Source organism: Parambassis ranga, chromosome 13, assembly GCF_900634625.1.
Source record: "Parambassis ranga chromosome 13, fParRan2.1, whole genome shotgun sequence".
NCBI classification, from domain to species: domain Eukaryota; kingdom Metazoa; phylum Chordata; class Actinopteri; family Ambassidae; genus Parambassis; species Parambassis ranga.
This window is the reverse complement of record NC_041033.1, coordinates 544,128-564,673: the sequence shown is the minus strand read 5'-3', so window position 1 is coordinate 564,673 and position 20,546 is coordinate 544,128. Positions and strand designations below refer to the sequence as shown.

The 20,546-nt window shown below is 43.6% G+C and overlaps 1 protein-coding gene across 5 annotated transcripts in view; it reads right to left on the bottom strand.

The window, feature by feature from the left end:
- Nucleotides 1-20,523, bottom strand: part of LOC114444867 (kinase suppressor of Ras 1-like) — a 33,764-nt gene extending 13,241 nt beyond the window's left edge. For 2 of the 5 annotated variants that reach the window (XM_028419733.1, XM_028419734.1), the window contains exons 1-2: nt 20,267-20,523; nt 12,447-12,587 (exon numbers count right to left, since the gene is read on the bottom strand). In XM_028419733.1, the coding sequence (XP_028275534.1) occupies nt 12,447-12,587; nt 20,267-20,434 (309 nt within the window). In that variant the 5' untranslated portion in view covers nt 20,435-20,523. Of the gene's footprint in view, nt 1-1,278; nt 1,422-7,616; nt 7,831-12,446; nt 12,588-20,266 lie in introns of those variants that run through there. The other 3 variants (XM_028419735.1, XM_028419737.1, XM_028419736.1) reach the window with 3 other exon arrangements.
- Between the last annotated feature and the right edge of the window lie 23 nt (nt 20,524-20,546).

The following is a 20,546-nucleotide window of genomic DNA, read 5'->3' as shown; positions in this document are numbered from 1 at the left end:
TCTGGTTAACATCATTTTTTTAAAGCATCCACTGGGACATGGTTGATATTAAAATTCAAAGATCAAAGACTTCCCGATCCACCAAACTACTTAGCAGGACCCATGGTTTGGTTTGGGTCATGCTAGCAACAGGGTAAAAGAGACAGATCTCCCTCCCTCCAGCAATTCCCTGCAGTTATCTGCCAATATAGTATTGTGTTGCCAATAATATCACACATTGCTAATTCATAGCAACCAAAGCATAACATGTTCTGCCACAATATCTATTGTTTGCAAATTTTATATACAATTAAATCAAATTTGTGTAAGAGAAGAAAAGAGGGAGGGAGACATCAAGTGAAACTGTACAAAAAGTGTGAGAATTTGCAGGTGGGCGTTTTTGCTGGTAGTATGGGTATGTGTGGTATGGTGCATAGGCAACTATCCATATGCACACCTTTAACGGGACAGGACCAATCAGAGTCTAACGGCAAATGACACTGTATTTTTTTACTTCAAACAGTTGAGCTCTCACACAGAGGCACGTTTCAAAAACTGGGTGTTCCCCATTTATTATATTATTAAAGACATTATATCTGTAAGCCATTGGACTCCGTAATGATGTGTAAATTCAGCACACCCCTTCTGCCATATCTAATACACTCACAAATGTTAAATATGGTCAAACCGTGTGCTGTAGAAAGTCACCTGTATTTTCATGAGAATATGGTTATAGGGCCAGTGTAGGCACTGTTAGCCCTCAATGGTCAAATAGTTTCTTACTAGAAAAAGTTCAAAAATAAAGGCTAGAAAAACAGACTTTACACCTTGTAAAACTGACGCATACCGATACCTGGGCAGTGCCTGGGCATGCCTCAGCTGCTTGTGTTTACAAGTGATGAAAGCTGAGCAAGAAAGGAAGGTAAGCAGGAGCCATGCTAACAGACAGACAGGACACTCAGTGACTGAAAAAGTCTGACCAGTAAACCCCATCAAAGAAGTAAATCACACTTATATCTTTCTCTGACACTCGCACACGCAGATTCATAGAGAGCCTAGAGTCAACAGGCACGTGGGTTTGGGTATACCTCCACCTTACAAGCAAACACATCTGCTGCTCAAAAACCCACACGTTCAGCTGAACAAACAGACCACACGCAAACAGACACACATGCACACACACACACAGTGCCTGCCTGAAATAGCAGCAATAAGGAAATGAAGGAAACTCCTTCTGTTAGGGCTCAGTCACCGGTTACATATGCTGAAATCTGCCAGAGGTGCAGCTCTGTACTTTACCATGCTGTTGGTAGAATCCACAAGGCACTGGAGCCCCTGCTTTCATAATCCAGGCGCTATTACAGAGTAATCCGTGAGCGCAGCAGGCTGCTGGGAAACACACTGACAGAGAGCCAACAAATCTTCCCAGCACTGTTATCACACTCCCTGTTTTTCTCCTCCCTCCTTCTTACACTTCCCTCCCCCCACACTCTCTCCCGTTCTCTCAGCCGGGCCTACTGTCAGCCATTCTGTCTTCCTGACATGCCAGCGCTGTAAGTCAGTGATCCCTCTGGGTCCCTGAGTTACCTATAAATAATCTAGAATGCACACCAATCTTACAATTAAGACAGTGTCTGACTTCTCTCTGTGATAAGCTTTGAAATGTTGTTACCCTTTTTAATATTTTGGGAAGCAACTGTTTCACAGTGTACATGTCTAATCAGTGCTGCACCCCACCCTGCCTCATAAGAAAACCCTTCACTTCCTGTGCATGCACATTCCCCTTATTGCACTGTCCAAAACCAGGCTATGACAGACTGACAGGGTAAAGACAGGGGGCAGAAGAGGAGGAGAGGAAGGAAGGTCACTGGAAAGACTAAGATCATGATTACAAGCTGCTGAAAGAGGTTTTCTCATGTTATCTCCCTGAAAACATAAGCTAAAAGCTCGGGGAAGACACAGGACACGGGAAATGGTTTATATCTCTTGGCTGCCCTGGGACCACTTTCCCCCGAAGGGAGCTGGAGGAGGGGGCTGAGGTGAGGGAGGTCTGGGCTTTCTTACTTAGGTTGCTGTCCCCATGCCCAGACCTAAGCGTAAACAGAAAAAAGGATGGCTGTATGGTGATAACAAATGCAGCCTTTGAAACTGTGCGCTGACCTGAGGGTTTGAAATACAAATGGTGTAAAAGCTTTGAGTACTCAACCCACCTGGTCTTTATATATTATAAAGAGGAAGTGTAGACCCAGATGTCAAAGCCTTTTAGAGCTCAGATCTTGTACACTTTACTAACACTCTTGAAGCTCTGGCTGTAGGTGACAGTTTTACTTTTACTTTATGGCACATATTTATGGTGTAGGCACTACTCCTGCCCTACACCAGTGAACATCCAGGGACTGAACATCGAGATAGTGGACTCTGGGTGTTCATCTAGATAAGAAACTGGACTGGTCTGACAACACAGCTGCACTTTACAAGAAGGGCAAGAGCAGACTCCACCTCCTGAGGAGACTCAGATCCTTTGGAGTACAGGGCCCACTCCTGAGGACTTTTATGACACTATATAAAGAAGGCCAGCTCTGTGCTGGGGAGCCCTCTTTCATCCATTTTGTATTAATTTCTATTTATATATTTTTATATTTTTTTATTTTTTGCTACTTTTTTCTTCTTACGTGTGCTTCTACTGCTGAGACACTGTGAATTTCCCCTGTAAGACTAATAAAGGATCATCCTATCTTATCTTATAAATCACTTACAATATCTGACTGTAGGTGAAATTCAGCCTTCAACACAACACCAGTTTCAAAGAACGTCCTATTCCCACATCCCATCTCTGAGCTGATCTCAGAGTCTCTGAGCAGGTTGCTCTGCTGTTTGCAGAGTAGATGGGGTAGTAGTAGTAGGGTGAGTACTTTCTGATGACTTAATGTCTCTGTTGTGGTGAGATGCAGATGCTGTGCTGTGTTACTCTGATTATACTAAAAAACCTAACCAGAGACTGTGCTGGCCTTTTGTTGCCACCAACAGAAAAATAGTATCACCACAAACGTGTACTGCTGAGGAAAAGGTCTATTGCAGCAGATGTCTGTCTGAAGACACCGTATCACAGTTTAGGACAGACTACACGAAGGATGGAGAGGAAGTGGCAGTCCTCTAAATCAGATGAATCCCAGAGGGCCTGGAGAGACAGTTGGCTGGCATATAAGAAGGCCCTTCGTAAAGCTAGGACAGCCTACTATTCATCACTAATAGAAGAAAACAAGAACAACCCGCGCTTTCTCTTTAACGCTGTAGCCAGCCTGACAAAGAGCCACAGCTCTGTGGAGCCTCGCATTCCTGCAGCTCTTAGTAGTGAAGACTTCATGAGATTTCAGAAAACATTTTCTCTCTGGATGGAATTACTTTGGCCTCCAGTACGACTGTGAGGAACCTCAGAGTTATTTTTTATCAGGACATGTTGTTTATCCCTCATATTAAACAGGTCTCTAAGACCCCCTTCATCCATCTCGGTAATATTGCTAAGATCAGGAGCATCCTCTCTCAGAGTGATGCTGAAAAACTCGTCCATTACTTCAAGACTGGACTACAGCAACTCACTATTATCAGGATGTCCACATTACTCCAGACTTAAAACTTTTCTGTTTAGTAAAGCATACAGTTAGCCTTAAATATAGTGTGTAGGGCTGTAGGTATAGAACATAGATAGATAGAACATATAGGTAGAACAGGCTGCCTAAATCGTAGTCTCTAAACTCTTAGTCTTTAATCTTTAGCATAGCTAAGCTGCTATAGGCCTCCTCTCCTCTTCTTCTTCTCCCCTCCTCTCCACTCATCAGGCCGACAGATGATCCATTATTTCATGGTGCTAACTGTACGTCCAGTTTTCCTCATAGCTTTGTTTTGTGTTTCCTCTATCTTCCCCTCTTTCTCTCTCTCACTCTGTGTCTTTCTGCAGGTCTCTCTCTGTCCAGATCAACATGCTGAACGGCATCCGGCCCTCTGACAAATCCAGTGTCTACAGGTCATTTCTGGCTTTTACAATTCAGATTCAGACTCTAGGTCATGTCATATGATGTGGTTCAACTACATACATCAGCAATAAATATAAGTGTCCCTCTAATAAACATAACCACAGTTTGTAGGACTGATTACAAGTCGGACTGATTACAAGTCCACAGATCTACTAATTTCCCCCAAACAAGAAGGGAAATTGGAGGTCTGCTCTGGTGACAGAGACCAAGAGGATCAGGATCCTTCCTCCAGCAGAATCACAATAAAATGTAACATAACCATAAAACATCTCTCCTCAGTGCTACTTTAATAAAATAAGAGGGAAATGTACATATAAAGTACATACTACGTGTGAATCAGTGTACACTGTAAGTGATATAAATACTGAATAGATTATATAGAACACACAGTGGCTGTATTATGGATGGAAACAGTATAAATGTTGCTTACTATTATTATTTCATGCACAGCATTAGCAGTTTATCCTGTATGATTAGAACACAGGACAATTTCAGTCCTCGCTCCAGTATAGAGTTAAACCAGGCTACAAAGTTATGAACATGAACTTCAGCCAAACCAATTTGTCCAGGCACAATTCATAGATGTACGAGTGGCAGGATGGATTTACCCGAGTTACCTGAGAACTCACAAATCTCACAATAATCCTGCTGCTGTGCTACTTAAGTGATCTGCCTCCCTGCTGATTCTGTGCTGCTCTAATTCAAGGGTGGGTGGTCTACCCCTCTGCAGTAATAAGTTATCGGCCAACTAGTTACTTTTACTGAAAAACTTTCTAGCGAATGCTTAGGGGAGTGTTGCCCTTCACCATGGCCATCTTATTTTCCACCCGCCACCCCAGCTGCTCACCCCCTCTGTTACAGTCCTAACAAGGATCATGCTTTCCCTTCTTCTTGGGTTCATCTTTTCAATGACCAGTGGGACATTGGAAATAATTATCCTTTCGACTGGATTGAACGGCAGAAGATTAAGAGTAAATGTAACCTGTATAACTATAGTTAACTAACACATTACTTTTGGTAGTGCTTTCACACCAATCATGCAGGAGGCAGCCAGTTGTACCCCATCACTCCATCAGCCCCCAGACTAGCCCTTCCACTGAGGATTTCACAGTTGGCATGAGTCTGATTGCGTGGCAGCGTGTAAAATTTTAAATCTCTGCACCCACTTTCATGACTGGCATTTCGCCACTTATTGGGCAGCTACACTACCAAACCCCTACACCTGTACTACAACCAGACATGCAGATATAAACAACAGAAAAAAAGATGGAAAACCATGACAAAGCCAGAGACTCACTCACACCCACTCCACCAGAGATCATCCTCTCATTAATTGATCATATTTGCACAGTTAAAGAAATAAATGGATAAATATAGAAGGTCTTTAAATATAGAAGGATAAATATAGGAAGAACTGCTGAACCTTCCATCCACAGGGGGCCTATCCCAGCTGTCTACGGGTGAGAGGCAGGGTACACCCTAGACAGGTCACCAGTCCATCACAGGACAACATACAGACAAAGAACCATTCACACTCACACTTCAGCTACGGGCAATTTAGAGTCACCAATTGACCTAACAAGCACATCTTTAGAATGTGGGAGGAAAACCCACGCAGGCGAACGTGCAAACTCCAAACAGAAGGCCCCGGTCAGAATGGAACCTGTGAGATGACAGTGCTAACCACTGCACTACCACGCCGGCCCAATATACAACCAATTGTACATAATTTATTCCTGCAGAAATCCTTACATTCTGCACTCCTCCGCACAATTTAGAAACCTTGATTTACTGACGCATGACAAGAAAGCATGATCTGCAGGCTTTCTACAGTTAATATGCAGATTAGATAAACAAACTGGTTTGTGAAAATGCAAACAGGTAAATAATAATATGCCCTTTGCATGCCATGCATGGTCACACTTCTGCAGTTCATTAGGAAAGCAAGGATTCTTACTACATGCCATTACAGGAAGCAGACAAAGGGCCTGCAGCTGTCAGCGTACACCACTCTCCTTATCTCTGTGTCTTTACTGTAATACTTTGAGAACAGGTCTGTTCCCAGCTCTGCCTCAGGGGTTACTGCTCAGTTCTGCACAGAAGTACATGACAGGAACGCACTTGCAAAATGCAAAAGCAGAGGCATGCACACATTATAAAACAGTTTTCCATTTCTGAGTCTTCCCAACACATCAAAAGAACTGATGTCTGTTCTCCATCCTCCCAAAGTATATCAAGCACAAAGAGTAAGTGTTCATCAAAATAGCCTCAAAAAACAAACACTGTTAAGCATTCAGAACAAAGAAGTGTAACTGTTCTGTGCCCAGGCCCATTCTCTTCACTTAATACATGCTTCCTCTACAAAACATTCAGATGCACGGCACAAATATTTACTGCCATGTTGATGACACCCAGCTGTAGCCAGAGGAAACCAAAATAGCCCTCTGAGAAGTCTGCAGCTCATCCACAATGCAGCAGCCACAGTTCTGACAGCAATCAGCAAAAAGAAACATCTCTCCTGTTCTACATTCTCTTCACTGGCTTCCAGTAAAGTCCAGACTTGACTTTAAAATTCTTCTGTTTACATACAAGGCCCTTAATGGCCAGGTTCCTTTATATCTAAATAGAGTCCTCTGCTCTGAGACTGCAGGTTTACTCATGGTTCCCAGAACCTGCAAAAGTAGAACGTGCCTTTAGCTACCAGACACATTTCCAGTGGAACCAGTTTCTAATTTGGGTTCAGGAGGAAGTAACCACCTCCACCTTTAAGATTTGACAAAGCCCACAGTTGTCCAAGCCATAGTGGTCCAGAACCTATACAGTAATTGTTATAGTCATTTTGCAGGTTTGACTAAAGCTACAGCTAGAGCAGGCTTAACTAAGTCAGGCATTGTCTTAGTCATGCTACTAGATCATGCTAGATTGCTGGGGGCCCCAACATGAACTACTGAACAGTGAGCAACGCAAAGCTTTTCACCTCCAAGTCACACCACGGGCACACATACTGTTATGCATTTGATTTGAATAAGGTTACTTAGTCACACACATGTATAGATGCCGGCGTGAAGACGTGGTCAACACAAGCAGCCCTGTCACCTATTGTAATCTCAGTCTGCTCAGTGACCATGCATTCCTGCAGAGTGACTCACAGTGTAAAGCAAGCAACAGCTCACAGACTGACCACTGTTGCTGGTCAGAACTAGCAGATCCTACCTGAAGCACAGCAACCAAGACAAAACATCGGCACACAAACTGATCTGTAGCTCATTTACCACTAGCTCTATGTACACAATTGTGAATTGAACACAGAGATTTGATGTCCGAAATACAATGTTTAACAAGTGTTTACATTTTGTTTTACCTTGCCCGGTGATATGGAGGGTGCATTTACCAAATTTAGACAGGGCAGGGTTTTGCTATCATCCCTGGCCAGGTGTTTCATCACACACTTTGCATTTAACTGTGTTAACTGTGTTATCTACTAATACATAAAGCAAGTAGGCCATCTCCATGCATAATAACACACTCACAGATAGTGGAAGAAAACCCTACGAGGCAATACATGCCTAAAAAAAAGTCAAATGTAATGTTGAGTTGTTGTCCTACCTCCGTGTCCTACATATGGTCCTGTGAGCTCTGCTAAACGTCCAGCGATCCCATGCAGCCAGAGTGTCTCCTCCTCTCTGAACCCACCTGTCACTTCCTTCTCAACACAGCCACTGCTTGCTTGCACTATTGTTTACAAGGTGTATTCAAGTCTGCTAAGGTCTGTGTGTGCAGATCAGGCATGTGTATGTCCTTGTGTGTGTGTCTGTGTGGCTGGTTTGGGTGTGTATAAATAGCTCACTGGGGAGGGACAGAAGCTTGCAGAGCAGCTGACTCAACACATTCTAGTTTGGGTGAGTGCTCATCACACAGAGCAGAAAGGCTGCGACTCTTAAAAACACTGCAGGACCCTGTCCAACCAGCACACAGCAGGGCTCCGCTGCCAGACCTCACCCGGACTGTCAGCCTTCTAACAGCACTCACCATACTGCAGATTCAATCCCACAATGTTATCCTACATAGGCTAATCAAACTTACACGAGGCGGCTAATGATTAGTCTGACAGTCACTGTCACCGCAGTCACCACAGTTTGTGTCTTTATACAATCACAGCTATGCTGCATCATTGTATTCAAATAGACACAAATATATATTTTGTCAAGCGTCTTTGAATGTCTACACACCGGAAAAAAAGTATTGAAATTTTGCTTTGATGGATTGTAACCAGGTTGTAAGCAGCGTCAAAATGCAAAAAGAGGAAACAGGAGCAACAGACAAACCATTTTTAGTAGGCAATTCATTTTAATTTCATTGAAACTGTCCTGATCCTCAGTCAACTTTTCCTTTGAACCCTTGATTTTCCTAGTTTATCTTGTATTCGGGTGTTTTTGTGAATTCTTTGTCGGGTTTCCTGTTTTATTTTGAAAGTACTGCTTCCTTGTGTCTCCCTGTCTGTTTTACTTCCTCTTGTGTTTCACCCTTTGCAGATTACCTGCGCCGCCCTGATTTTTTTTACCTGGGTCTTGTTTTATATACTTGGAATTTTCCGTTTGTCCCTAACCCTAACCCTAACCCTAACCCCACCTCCTCAGGACAAGACTCAGCAGTTCACCTCCACCTCAAAGAGAGTGGCCATTCCTTTGAGGATAATAATGTCCAGATCCTAGACAGGGAGGACAGATGGTATGACAGAGGAGTCAAAGAAGCATCTATGTGAAATTAAAAAAACCCTCTCTAAGCAGAGGAGGAGTAGCTCACCTGTTTACAGCTCTGTCCCTTCATCCCTTCCTAGCAGACTTCACTCCCACTCAAACTCTAACGATGGGCCGTCAACTAGTCCTGCACATGACCCAGACACAGTTTCTGGTTGTTAACTAGCCATTAACCAACTATAGGGATCATAGTCATGTGAGCTCCTGCAAGATCCACCCACAGAGGTCCTGAACACATAAAACTCAGATTCCCAACCAGAATAGTTGCAGAACTGAAGAAGCCACTTGGGGGAGTGGTGAAACGTCTTCAAACAACAATCCTTGAGTCCAGTCATCTCGATTTAAACTCTTGGAAATGACTCTGACCTGGATGAATGAGAGCATCCACAGATATATGTGTCTATACTATGTATATGCTAGCAGCTAGCCACAGCTTGTAAACACTTGAAAATGTCTACTTTTTTACCACAAGGTGGTTCTTTGAGTCAAAGCAGCCTTTAATGGATTTGTCTTGTTAATCCCAACTGAAAAAATAAAAGTGAAGCTGCCACTTACAACGAGTCATAAATAAGCAGCGACCTCTGGGGCTGAGAAATGAAGCCTTTGCAGAAGAGTCAAAAACTGCAGGACCTGGTGACCTCTAGGAGCAGGCTGTTTTTATAGGCTTTCATGATAAAATAGATCAAAAATAGAAATAAATATATTTACCAGTTTGTTCCTGCTGATAATCGCGAGGTGTAAAACCCTTTGGGGTTATTTCTCTTACTAAAGCCATAATGTTTACAAATAGGTAGAGATCCAACCAGTTTGGCTGGTTGGTTGTAATTAGAGCGTACCACAAACACAGACACATGCATACATTATTATACCAACAGTGAAATCATTTACCAGCCTGTTTGTGTGTTGTCAATGCTTAACTTATTAACTTAACTTATCTAAGTGGATAAAACTGAGGAAACATTAAACAGAAACAATTAAGAAAGGTAAAAAAAGGTAGCGCTGGTAACAAAACTGACAAGAACTCATCCAATAACTATAGCAAAGACAGAAAAATGTGGACCAACATGAAGTGCACCTATCATGAGGCTGCATCTTGCAATCTGGGAAAGCCTTTGACAACTTTTTCCAAACCTGACTGATCAACAGGCATTCAGTTACAACGGAGGCACTAACAGGCTTTGCACAACACAAACAGGCAGCAGCTGACTGATTGTCTGGGATTTTCCAGGACTGTGACATCTCCAGACAAGCATCAACACCGTGAAGTGGGCAATCTATGACTTTTATCCTGGCAAGTTATTATATTATTGCTATTACAATGTAAAGGGAAGCATGTCAGTAGGAATCTCATTGTATGGTTTAAAATGTGTTTAACTGTGATAAGACAAACTGTTCAACTTCAACCTAAACCTCAGGTGATTTCAACCATGCAGACCCCAAGACTGTGTTTCCAAAACTTTACAAACACATAGACTTTCCAACTCGTGGCAACAACACACACAATGTTTACACCACCCAGAGAGGCGCTTACAAAGCCCCCCCCCCCCTCCCCCACCTCGGAGCTTCTGATCACATCACTGTTATGCTAATGCCAGCATACAGACCACTGGTAAAAGCTGCCAAACCGGTCCGAAAAGATGTGAGAGTGTGGCTGGAGGGAGCCACAGGAGCTTTACAGGACTGACACAACAGACTGGGATGTGTTTAAGCAGGCTGCAACCCACAACAACTGCACTGACCTCCAGGAGTACTCAGAGACTGTCACTGCTTACATCACCAAATGTATTGATGATGTAACTGAAACCAGGACTGTCAGCATTCGAGCCAGTCAGAAACCATGGCTGACAGGGGAGGTCTACAGGCTGCTGAGGGCCAGGAATGCTGCCTTCAGAAGAGGCGATGACACCAGCCTAAGGTTAGCCAGAGCCGACCTGTCCTGTGGCATCAGGAAGGCGAAGAGGCAGTACTCCAGGAGGGTTGCCCACCACTTCAGCGACAGCAGGGACACAGACCATCACAGACTACAAGCCCCCACCACAGACCTGTGACAGCGACACCTCTCTGCTGAACCAGCTGAATGACTTCTTCGGACGCTTTGAAGCACTCAACAGCACTCCTGCACAAAAGATCACATCCTCTCCCACTGACCAGGTATTTTCCCTGTCCCGAGCCAGCGTGAAGACATCTCTCAGCCAGATCAACGCATGCAAAGCTCCTGGTCCTGACAACATACCTGGCCGTGTGCTCAGAGACTGTGCTGAGGAGCTTGCTGAGGTGTTTACAGACATCTTCAACATCTCACTGAGCCAGGCTGTTGTCCCCACCTGCTTCAAAGCCACCACGATCATCCCTGTGCCAAAGAAGTCCACCCCCGCCTGCTTCAATGACTACCGTCCAGTAGCACTCACACCCATCATCATGAAGTGCTTCGAACGGTTAGTCATGAAACACATCAAGACGGCCCTCCCTCCCTCCCTGGACCCCTTCCAGTTTGCATATCGGCCCAACCGGTCAACCAGTGATGCTGTTTCCACAGCACTCCACACAGCTCTCACCCACCTGGAAAATAAAGACTCATACGTTCGAATGCTGTTCATAGACTTCAGCTCAGCATTCAACACCATCATCCCACAGCAGCTCATCAACAAACTGGACCAGCTGGGGCTGAACACCTTGCTGTGCAACTGGCTGCTGGACTTCCTCACCGGGAGACCTCAGACAGTGCGGGTCGGCAGAAACACATCCAGCACCATCATAATGAACACCGGGGCTCCCCAAGGATGTGTGCTGAGCCCCCTCCTCTTCACTCTGCTGACCCATGACTGCACGCCAACACACAACACCAACATCTTTGTGAAGTTTGCGGACGACATAACTGTGGTGGGTCTCATCTCCGGTGGAGATGAAACACAATACAGGAATGAGGTGCACCTTCTGGCCGAGTGGTGCAGAGACCACAACCTCTCCCTGAATGTGGAGAAGACAAAGGAGATGGTTGTGGACTACAGGAGAGCACACAGTCAGCACACCCCTCTGACCATCGACGGTGCTGCTGTGGAGCAGGTGAGCAGCACCAAGTTCCTGGGTGTGCACATCACTGAGGACCTCTCCTGGACTAACAACACTGCATCACTGACCAAGAAGGCACAGCAGCGCCTCTACTTCCTCCACAAGCTCAAAAGAGCCAGAGCCCCTCCCTCCATCCTGTGCACCTTCTACAGAGGGGCTGTTGAGAGCATCCTGTCCAGCTGCATCACTGTGTGGTACGGAGCCTGCACCGCCACCTGCAGGAAGACGCTTCATCGCATAGTGAGAGCAGCTGAGAGGATCACCGGCGTCCCTCTCCCCTCCCTCCAAGACCTCTACGACAGCCGTCTCACCCGAAAGGCCCTCTGCATCACAGGAGACCCCACCCAACCTTCACACCGCTTCTTTAGTCTTCTGCCATCAGGAAAGAGACTGCGCAGCCTCCGGGCCAGGACCAGCAGACTGAGGGACAGCTTCATCCACCAGGCTGTCAGGAAGCTGAACTCTCTCCCTGCTGCGCCCCACTTTCTCCCCCTTCCCTGACACCTCCCCCCAGGTCAAAGTCAAAGGCTGACTTTGACTTTGACGTTGACTCAGAAATGTGTTTTTTTTTGCTTAATTATGCCCAAAGCTCATAAAACTGCATACACACCTGTATGAACTGTAGTGTGAAGTCAGCTGTCAGGAGCCAGTCCCCTAGTCTTGGATATCCAGCCAGGGCTTGAGGCCTCTCCCTCTCCGGCACACTCTGCTTTATCTGCAGCTGGGTCCACATGTACTTGGTTAGCTTCACCTGTAGGGGAAGCCAACACACCACAGACTGCTTCACTATGTCCCGGCACAAACACTCTCAGAGGATAAGCAGAAATACAAGATTACACATATGTATATATAAATGTGATCTATTCACAGTTTTAATGCTTTACATCACTTCTATGTTTTTGTGAGTAGACCTATGGCTTAGGTCTGATTTCAACAGCTATGAGACATGACCTTTATGCTGTATGAGCCATAAATGTCAAGCAGTGTATGTATGCAAGCAGCAGTGAGAAATGACATGGCAGAGTTGGAGGAAATCCCCCAAAGGTGGTCCACAGCAGACATCTTCTGTTTAACCATCAGTTATTGTAAGTGTGAAGCAACTTGGTGGGTTGGGTTTAAACTTTGTAAATCACACAGTACAAAGGTCTTTTCTCAAGTGTCTCCTCAAATTATCTATCACTGAATAAGAGTTGCAGTTCAACAATGATTTAGATCAGCTGAGACTGTCCTTTGAACATCAAATCATTGTAAGTAACCACAGATATTTTTATTTTTTATTTTATTTTAGATACTGTATTAATCCCCAGAGGGAAATTCGTTACGGCTGCTGCACAAGCAGTGTCATACAATGACTAGCAAGGCGCGCCACAGGCTAGGGTGAAGTGTCTTGCCCAAGAACACACAACAGTGACTTAGGGAGGAGATGGGATCGAACCACCAACCTTCCGGTTATTGGACAACCCTGCTCTACCACTGAGCCACTGCTAACCCCTGAAGTAAGTATAAAAGCTTTGAAGGATGTTTATTGTTTTTAATTGTACTGTTTCCTTCCAGGATCAACTTGTCCTCCAAACATACACCTACAGTACACAAATCAGATATCTTAGTGGGGGAGTAGTTTCCTTCTGACCTAATGTAGCAGATGATACAGAAGCAGTCTATTAAGGGCTAACTTCATCCAATCAGATCAACAATACCCAGGAGGAAACACACCAAGCAGCTCAGGATCTCTGAAAGCTAAAAAGACATTTAAAAAATGTTGTCTTTGGCAGCGTCCTGGTCGAAGGAAGCCTGAAGCTGCAGCTCTTCTAAACCCCACTTAAGGGTGGCTTCAAATGTCTGTCATTGCCCTAGACCTCCATGGTACCATGTTAAAATGACTAACTCTAAGAAGTGGTTTGACATAAATGCATTACTGCTTAAATCTCAGATGATTTCATAAAGTTCAGTGTGAGGTAAAAATATTGGGGTTACCACCATTTATTATAGTTCCCATCCTTTATTACTTTTGTGTACGTTAAGGCTGCACACAGATTCTATTCTCACGCCTCATTGTCTCTGCTTCTGACACCATGGAAACACTGAGGTGACAACAGGGCACGCAGAGATCACAGATATCTGCCCACAGAGCTGCAGGGTTTTCTCCACTAAACACTGTCAGCACCTTGTGCCAGTCCCCTTGAGAAAGCAGCATTGTTCCCCAGTGAGCTACATTTACAGACCAAACTCATCTGGCTGTAAGATCCAAACCACAAATCTATTGTAACTGAACTAGGACAATACAAGAGTTATAGGCCAGAGTACAGAGTGCATCTTTTTCAATTTATATAGTGGTCAATGCTGATATGCACAAGTGTCCAAATCCAATCTCTCTCATAGTGGAATTAACATATCGTTACATGTGTTGACTGTTAAAAACCTCCATGTTATACACAAGGCTTCTGTAGAGTGGTCAGCGAAGCTGTCTAAGAAAAGTGTGTCCAGCTGTAGCCATAAGTGTTTTGTAGCAAACATGCCACCTACAAAACGAACACAGAATGCTCTGGTGGTTGAGGAAGACAAAAGACCATAAAAATCCAAAAAACAACCGAAAATATTTGTGTTATGTTTTCCTATTGCATAAAAATCATGTGGACCAACAACAAGGTGTTTGTCAAACCATCTTTTTAAGATGATTTTACCTTTAAAATACAATATATTACATGAATAATTTCAGAACCTTAAGGTTGTTTAACAATGACCAGTTTCTAATGCTACTTAAAAAAAACATGCAGCCCAATTTCTAAATGAAAAATGAGCTGATGTATATGGGCTATAGACACTCCGCCACCATCATTTTCCCACACAGTATTAGTATTATTACAGTTATTACTAGTATCATTATCTTTCACATAACTATATAACTAATAGTTTTGATTTGTCAACATCAGGGCTCCGTAACAAATCTTTACTGGCAAATGCACGCTGGTTGTTACTTTCTACACTGGAAAGGAAGATTGACACTTTCCAACTTATCCAGCTGGGTTCAGGTTTTAAAGGTTCAACCTTGAAAAGGAAATAACTGACGAATTATTTTGGAACACACTGTATGACACAGGGTTCATCTTTTGCATTTACAGTAAAGGAAGAATGGCAGTTTGGCCTTCATCCCTCATTTTTTCTTGTGGCGTCTCACTGTTGCCCAAGTAATGCTACCTCTGCAAAAACATAAGCAACCCTGCACATACTGTATAACTACAACATAATGTTCCAGACACATTCAATAAACCCCAGCACAACTTCATTAATAAGAGTGCACACAAAGTCCATCTGCACTGTGTTAAACAGGCATATTAATGATACTTACAACACACTGAAAAAATGCAAATATATGAAACTATGTTTATTAAATAGATTTTTAACACTCCCACCTTAGCTCAGTGAGTTATCCATTCTGCTTCTGTATATTCATCTTGTTCTCTGTTGGCACAGACAGGCGTCCTGCATGGTCAGTACTCAGTGGGCGTGTTTTGGAACATGTCTTGTAAGGGCATGGACTGCACTGCCTGCGACACTGCAGCAGAACCCTTTTTCCAAGCTGCACCATAGCAGCGAGTCTGTGGTTCGTTTGGACACAGAAACGCAGCTAAAATAATACTTAACATTATTTGGCAAAGTATACTTGTAAAGTGATGGAGAGCTTCTTAGAACACCCCGCATCAGCTTACAGTGTTCATTTTTGAGATGTTGAGATTTTTTTGGCGGCTAGGGGGAATGTACAGATACATACAGACTTTAAGGCTCAGAAAGGTTAAGATTGTACATGTGTGTTACTCTTTCAAGTTTTTATAGCAAAACCAACACTCCTTCACTGACTCACATGCCTTGTTTCCCTGATTGATTGTATGTCTATCCAAATGTGTCCAGAGGCAGTTCACCCTGTGAGACAGATAGTGTCTGCTGGTGCTGCCCTCTAGGAATCCAACTCAAATCTGCAGAGAGCAGACTGATCCGGTAACACACTTTAATCAAGGTCTTTATACACACACACTTACTTATTGACTCAGTGCTGCATTCTGCACTCTCTCAGTAGCCTTATTTTAGTGAAGTGGGGTGCTCACACGTGCATTAAATATGCAAAGCTATCTACAATATGTGGGAAAAGTGTAGTCCTTTGTGTTTGAGCGGCCTGAGGTAACTAATTGACCCTTGGATGAAATGAGCACAACAAGTGTAAATTTGCACAAAGCAACACCTGGTCCTGCAAGAGCAGTGTTTATCTGTGTCTGCATCTCCCACAGATCTGTTACATGATGACTGCGTTACATGTGTCACAGGCTGCAGACGGTGCACAGAGTGTAAAGAGCATCACATTTCTCACACCATCGGGTCTCCTTTTTTCATCAGACACAATGATTGGATAGGGACTGGAATGGATAGCTTTTTAGAAGATTAAAAACATCACAAGACAAACACACACTTGCACACAGTGTTGGGTAAGGTGACAATGTGTTCACAGCCACAGCTTTACAAATACAACTAGCCTGTCAGTATTTTCCTATACATCTGTTAAGAATACGCCATCTTTCTTGAGTCACTGTACAATGTGAGCACAGCTCAGCCTTCCAGCTAAGTCTGACACACTAAGATACAGCAACATCATTCATCGCTGAGAAATGAATGAACACACAACACAACTGTGTCAAACCGCAGAAAAAAAACATGTTTACAGCCTGGTACAAAACCACAGTGTTCTTTATAGGTATTATATATTGTTATGAACAAAAACAACAATATTGTATTTAAACACACAGAGAGGTGAGAAGTGATCAAAAGTGGCATGTCATTTATAATCTGCCACTTTTAGGTACAGAGATAACAGATCAGCATGCCTTGGTTTTGTGTAGGCCAGCTTTGACAGTGAAAAGAACACAGAGGGGGTGTGTGAAAGAAGAAAGCTTAACAAAAAGGTCAGAATAGGGAGAAAAAGATGAGAGCAGGCCAATGACAAGAGAGAAGACGAGCAGGCGAGTGGAAAACCACATGGGGCTTTCCAGACTCTAATCAACACAAAAGCAACTGAAATGTTCCACTTCAAAAGCTGCTACCAGCTGCTGCTGGATATACCTTGATTAAAATTAATACAATGATAAACTACCAATTTACATGACTGCAAATATATGGATTACAGTATTGATCCCACTGTTGCTACCATGATTCTGATGAACTAGACCGTTTGGACAATAGATGGATTCAATCCTCTTGTTTAGGTTAAAAATACTTGATGTTGGTTAAAACAAACCCTTACACAACACTCAACATATTCTTGGAAACAATGTGATTTCAGCTGCAAACACATTCTCTAATGTTTTCCTGGGTACCATGGTGACCAAGTCCAGCCCTAACATTTTACATACACCTTATTCATATGAGCCCATAATGGAACTACACTGGGAAACCAACTTCATCGATGACAGGCTGAAGAATAAAGACATAAGGATTTTTCCATGTGTCCCATCCCTGTGCAATGAGTCTGAAAGAGAATCTTTGGGCTGAGCTCTGCCAGGTCATTAAGCATCAACTGTACACTACACAGCTGTCCCCGCTCAGCATCTGTTGTCGGACACAATAAAACAATGACTTGGTTGAAAGTTTAAGTTGTATTTTGTGCACATGTATTCATGCATGATAATATGTGCATGTGTTTTTTTTATCTGTGACTGATACATTTGCTGCTGTAAGAGCTTACAGCAGCCTTACAGGAACCTCTTATAATCAGCAGATAAATTACTTTTTAAACTCGAGCATACAATAGAAGACATTTCCTCTTCAGATGATGTGTTCATGTCCCCACTATCACATGAAGTGAAACCATTCCATTTAACAATTTCCACCTGCAGGCTCAGTACAGTATATTGATCTATCTATTTTCTAATGCCTCTTATTCACTTTATTCCACACTTTCATCCATTTTTTCCTGCAACCGTTACATTTGGCATGAGTTAATAAACAGCCCTGACACCATGAACTAAATCATAAGCAAAGGTAAGGTTAACAATATTGCATTTGTGTGTATTTGTAAAATGTAGTTGTAAAACAAACAAAGAAGTCAATGAAAGGACAGTAGAAGAAAAAGAGAACTTTCAAAGCTGTGTCAGTGCCTCCACTCAATGAACACAGCATGCACATCTCCTCCCACTGTCTTCCACGTCATTGGATTTTCTTGCCAAACAGGACATGCTCAGAATGCGTGGGAGGGGACCGCAGCTAATTTTAGCTCCTTACTGCTTACATGTATACAACAAGAGCCCAAGAGAGAGGGCAATAACAGCCACTCCTCAGCCTCACCACACACACACATGCACACACATCAGATAAAACATTAGTCAAAATGAAACAGCAACAGAAAAGTGTCTGAGGCTTGTATAATACAGCTTGGCCCTTTCTTTTAGCATTAAATCCGACACTACCTTTATCTAAAGAAACAGAAATTCAGGAAGGTGGATTGTGGGTGTACAAAGTGCAGGCAGTTAGGATCAGGGCAATAGCAGGACTCCAAAGATGGGCTGCAGCCTTGATCAAACATAAACATAAAGTCACTGCATACTTCCTGCATTAAAGCAGACAGACACTACCAGCTCTTCAAACAGTTAAGGGTTTTCAGCACAGCATCATCCACATGTACAATGCTACACTCCCAATGATAGATAGATAGATGGATGGATGGATGGATGGATGAATGGATGGACGGACGGACGGACGGACAGACAGACAGGCAGACAGGCAGACAGGCAGATAGATAGATAGACAGACAGACAGACAGACAGACAGATGTTCCTCCTCATAATAAAGGTTCAGTCACAGAACCAGGGTTCTGTGCCCAGGCTGATTGTGTTTCAGTTACACCTGTTATACAGGACAAATTTTTCTCTGCTATGCAGATGACACCCAGCTCTTTGTGTCAGAAGAAACTGATCAGTTAGTCTGTAGTCATGTTTGCTGCATGTTTGTTCCTCTCTCTCTCTCTCTCTCTCTCTCTCTCTCTCTCTCTCCTTCATCCTCTCTGTCCTGTCCCTCTTCTTCTCCTCCTCTACCCGGCCGACCATTAGCAGGTGGGTCCCCCCTTATTGAGACACACCCTATTCAAGACTTCTTTCTGTAAAAGGGAGTTGCTATTAATTATAATACTGTCAACGTAGTTTCACAGGAAATGTATATCAAATCAAACTACAGACTGGCCTGATCAGCCATACTGTGAGTGCATACTGCATGTGTTCATGTTTATCATTTGAATTTCAAGAAACATTTCTGAGCTTCTGTCTTCTTTTACAAACAGCTGGAAGAAGTGACATATCCACCTTCGAACAGTCCTCTAGACACACTATGCCACAAGTTTTTAAATTTTACAAACCAGAGTTTTTGCATTTAAAGTTAGTGTGATAACGAGCAAGCTGCAACCCACATCCCTCTGTGATACCACTTTCTACCACAACATGGTCTAGTCTGTCAATGTATCTTGCTGGTGTTAACATGCAGTACACAAATTATCCAACAACCTGCTTCGTCAAATAAGCTACATATTCATACATACATACAATTGCTGTATGCTTAGGGTTAGGGTTGCTGGGTGCTAGGGTGGTGCTGTGCAACAGCAAAAGCTGAAAGCTGATAACAGATCCTGGCCAGCCCGTCTCTGCTGCCTCTTTCCTTCATAGAACACACTAGACTACATCAGCAGCCCGCACGGTGAGACGTGGTGGAGTATAGTGCAACAGCTCATGTTTCTGCTCTGTATATACTGGTTTGATTAAAAAATAAAATGGCTCTTACTCAGCTCCAACACTGTTTTAATGGCCCTGTAAGTGGACACAAATATGTGTAGTTTTAGTACATCAAGATGAAAGTAGCTTTAGGATCTGAACAAATTCCAGATCCAAAACAATGTGAAGGTCATTTACCATGAAGCTGACAGCTCAACTCTTAACTACACATCAGAAAACAAGCCAAAGCTGGCCTGTGGTGTTTTACAGCAGGAATCTATCAAAACCTGAGTCATAACCAGAAATATATTGTCACTAAGTAAAATGTATGTGCCAGCAGCATCAGAACTATGAGCTACATGTGATGAGCCTGTGCAGCAGCTTGTAGCTGAATAAGAGCAGGCAGACTGAAGCAGTCAGCGAGAGCTAAACCAAGGTCAAGCGTGCTTCTAAAATGTGATGGGGGAAATACATTTCCCCTGTGTAGAGAAAACCAGTGACAAAAACAAGAAACACTCACGCAAGACATCAGAAAAACAATGTCTTCTGCAGAAAAAGGAGACAAGCCATCTATCAGTTTTCATCAGTGCCATTCGGCTGTGATGGGACACAGCACCTGTTACTCCTCACTTATCTTCTGTCCAGCTCGTAAGAAGCTGTTCTTCACATGAGCATGTGAAGAACACCATACCTCCAAAGTGCGGATCTCCTGCCGGGTGAGGTCGTTGGATGCGGCGCATCTGGTCCTAAGAGCCTGCAGACTGGAGATGGAGATGTCCACCAGGTTCTGGATGAGTCTGCACTGGTGCAGAGCCTCCTGGGCTGTCGCTGATCCCGCCGTGCTGCCTTCTCCGTCCATCCCTCATGGACGGCTCACAGACAGCGGGCCGCCGCTGGCGCTTCCTCTAAACGCTGCATGCTTTCAGAGTCAAACAAATTTCCGTGTTTGTGCTTCTATGAAACTGCTTCAA